Here is a 3,645-nt window from a genome sequence, read left to right on the forward strand (position 1 = left end):
CCACTTTTGTCACTCTGGCCTGGGCCTCAAGGCTGCGACAACTCCCCCCGCCCCCAGTATTTTTTAGCCAGGCTTTAAATTTTAAACTAATATCCCTAAAGCAAAGTTGTAGCCTCTTCCCCACTCCTAAACTCTCGGACTTCACCACGTTGTCCCAAGACAAAAACTAATTTGTTTTCAGAATACTCAAAGGTCCCCATGATCCAAACCTGGGAATTAGGACATGAACAAGACTGAAATAGGAGACTGAGAGCCAGAAGGAACAGAGAGAGCCTCCGGCATCATTTCTTCCTGGCTTGACCTTCAGAAGATTTTCGGAAATGGGCCTTTGGGCCCCAAAGACAGCGAAATCAAAGAAATAAACCCAGCCACAATATTGGTACAAAGGGGTTTAGAGCTGTTGTGTACAAAGAAAATGTAAGAAACCAGAGAAAGAGGATTTGACACTCAGCTGGGCTCCCCCCACAGCCCAGAACCAACAGGGCCAACCGTCTTTGTAAAAATGACTAAAAAAACAACCTTCATCCCTGTGCCACCCCCTCACCCCAGTGGAATCCCCCCTTCCTGCCTCCCGGGCCCAGGAGGAAGTCTGAAGAACTGGTCCATCTTGTGAAGTCAGTGGATGGACCTTCGGAAGTAGAAACAGAATGGATTTGTGCTGGCTTTCAGGATTCATGCTTCCGGAGGAAGAGCGGGTTGGTCCTTGGGCCACCCTGCTTCTGGCTGGCCATGGCGTCCGTAAAGCTGTGAGATGGTTGGCTCCCATCCTCCCCCCTCCCGCTTTCCTCCAATCCCTCCCCGCCACCCACACCTGCCTCCCCATACCCCACATCCACGCACATCAGGACTCTGGGATCCGGGTCACCTTCTGATCTTTGGATTCCAAAGACTTGTACTTGTCCTCCAACATGGCGGGCTTTGGCTGAACGTGGATGACTGGCTTGATCTGAAAGACCGTGAAGCCTTCTTGATTCTTCTCATTATACATCTTTACCCTGTGCTCCACCTCGGGGCTGGTCAGGGCAGAACTGGCTGGACTGGGCCTGCTGAGGTTAACCAGGTCCAAGTCCTTCTGCGCTAGGCAGGAATCCTCCGACAAGGAGGACAGGAGTTCCTGGCCCCCCGTGCTGTTGACCTGGGGCTGGGAGGGCTTCCTTGGGGGGAAGGAGCACAGCTCCGATGACTCGTCCCGGGTCGTGCTGAAGTCCGTGGAGGAGCCCAAGGTCTGACTGCTGTCACTCTGGGCCCAAGTGACTGAGCTGCCCATGGAGCACGACATGCTCCCGGACGTGATGCTCGGGCAGGTTCCATTCCTCCCCAGCTTCAGGGGCACGTCCACCGTGAAGCGGTCAGAGGAGGTGTCAGGGTGGTGGATGTCGATGGCGGCCGTGGTGATGACACAGACGGCAGGCTCAGGAACTCCACTGTCTGTAGGCAAATGAGGGAAGTCAGAGTTAAGAGGGTCAGCCGACGTCCCCCTGCTCCAAGCCCCAAATCATAAACTCTAGAGGTTCCCTGTTACCTCCAGGATCAATTGCAAACCCCTTTGTTTGGCTCTTAAAGCCCTTCATCATGTGGACCCTTCGTCTTCTTCCTCTTCATCTTCTGCCTCATACACTGTGATACATCAACCCTGGTCCTCTCACTCATGACATCCCATCTCCCTGATCTGTGCCTGCCCTGGTGGAATGCTCTCCCTCCTCCTTCCTTTGGCTTCCTGGTTTTCCTGACCTCCTTCAAGACTCAGTGATAAGGGGGTCATTGGGTAGCTTAGTGGATGGAGGGCCAGCCCTGGTTTCATATTTGACCTCAGATACTTCCTAGCTGTGTGACCCTGGGCAAGTCACTTAACTCCCATTGCCTAGCCCTTATTGATCTTCTGCCTTGAAAAGTATTGAGCGGAAGGCAGAAGGTAACAGTCTGTCCTCAAGGAGCTTACAATCTTCAAGAAGTCTTTCTTGGTCTTCCGAGCCTACCCACTCACTGCTGGTACCTGCCCTCTTCAGGGACCTTCCACTGACTGTTTTCTCTCCCGTTAGAATGTGACCCCCTTGAGCACAGGGATTGGGTTTTTACCCTTAGAGATGGTGCCCGGCACAAATGCCCGACATGTTTAATATTGGATTATTATAATTAATTAGTTGACAAGTTTTGGGAAAAGAATATTTTTGAGTGTTATTTTAGACCCTTCCCTTTTGTCTTAGAGTCAATACTGTGTATTAGTTCCAAGGCAAAAGGGCTAGGCAATGGGGGTTCAGTGACTCGTCCAGAGTCATACAACTGGGAAGTGTCTGAGGTCAAATTTGAATCCAGGACTTCATGGCTTTCAATATGCTGAGCCACCTACTTGCCCCTCAAAGGGTTCTTAATGGACTTCAAACTCAAAATGTGTCAAAAGTCAGGAGGCAGAGAAAAAGGGGAGCCTGTGCTGGGACCCTGGGACACAGCCGCGGGTTATTTCCCAGCCCACTAAAGAGCATTCCCGAGGAGTCGCCCAGCTGGTACTAGCTAGAGAGGCTGGAAAAGTGGCCTGGGTGGGGAGGAGGGAGGGGTGCCTGTTAATGGAGAGTGCTTGGAAGTTTACGAGTTGGTGTGGCCAGAGAAGGGTGGGAGGGTGGGAAGGAGCAGCCGAGTCAATGTGAGTCAGTTTGGTGGGAACGATGGGCGGGAGATGAGATGGAGATGGAGATGGTGAGTGTGAGCCTGGGCTGGCGGGCGCTGGGGGCAAGGCAGGGCACCTCCTTCCCCATCACAGGAGAGACTTCCTTTGATTCAGGCTCAGAACCTAAAGCAGACTTTTCTGAGCTCTGTAGAGTTCTGTTTGGGAAAAGGCACCGAAGTGATGGAGGCCACTGGGCGGGCGTTCATGGCTGTGAGTGGCACTTAGTGAAATCATCTCATCTACAATGTCGCCCTGTCTACCCTTCCTTCCCTGGTGATGCCTGTAAAACACACCCAAATCTCTTTATCCCTTAAAACCCGCTCCAGACTCTGCTTTCCCCTCAAGCTATTATTGTCTTATAACTCTCCTTCCCTTCTTGGCTAAACTCCTTGAGAAAGTCATCTCCACTGGATGCCTTAATTTCCTCTCCTCTCTCTGGAGGCTGCATGAGGCTTCCGACCTCACCATTTCACCGAAACTGCTCTCTTCCAAGCTACCCCAAATCCCTGCATCCAGTAACCTCTTCTCATCCTCATCCTCCTTGACCTCTATGCAACCTTTGATGTTGACCACCCTCCCCTCCTGCTCCCTGTTCTCTCTCTCTCTCTCTCTCTCTCTCTCTCTCTCTCTCTCTCTCTCTCTCTCTCTCTCTCTCTCTCTCTCTCTCTTTCTTTCTCTCTCTTTCTCTCTCTTTCTTTCTCTCTCTTTCTCTCTCTTTCTTTCTTTCTTTCTTTCTTTCTTTCTTTCTTTCTTTCTTTCTTTCTTTCTTTCTTTCTTTCTTTCTTTTCTTTCTTCTTCTTTCTTTCCTTCCTTCCTTCCTTCCTTCCTTCCTTCCTTCCTTCCTTCCTTCCTTCCTTCCTTCCTTCCTTCTTTCTTTCTTTCTCTTTCTTTCTTTCTTTCTTTCTTTCTTTCTTTCTTTCTTTCTTTCTTTCTTTCTTTCTTTCTTTCTTTCTTTCTTTCTTTCTTTCTTTCTTTCTTTCTTT

The 3,645-nt window shown here is 50.3% G+C and overlaps 1 protein-coding gene across 2 annotated transcripts in view; it reads right to left on the reverse strand.

The window, feature by feature from the left end:
- Positions 1–376: 376 nt before the first annotated feature.
- TMEM266 (transmembrane protein 266) overlaps positions 377–3,645 on the reverse strand; it is a 146,343-nt gene continuing 143,074 nt past the window's right edge. For both annotated transcript variants that reach the window (XM_056796939.1, XM_056796932.1), the window contains one exon: positions 377–1,428. In XM_056796939.1, the coding sequence (XP_056652917.1) occupies positions 842–1,428 (587 nt within the window). In that variant the 3' untranslated portion in view covers positions 377–841. The remainder of the gene's footprint in view (positions 1,429–3,645) is intronic.

This window comes from Monodelphis domestica, chromosome 1, assembly GCF_027887165.1.
Source record: "Monodelphis domestica isolate mMonDom1 chromosome 1, mMonDom1.pri, whole genome shotgun sequence".
Lineage (NCBI taxonomy): Eukaryota > Metazoa > Chordata > Mammalia > Didelphimorphia > Didelphidae > Monodelphis > Monodelphis domestica.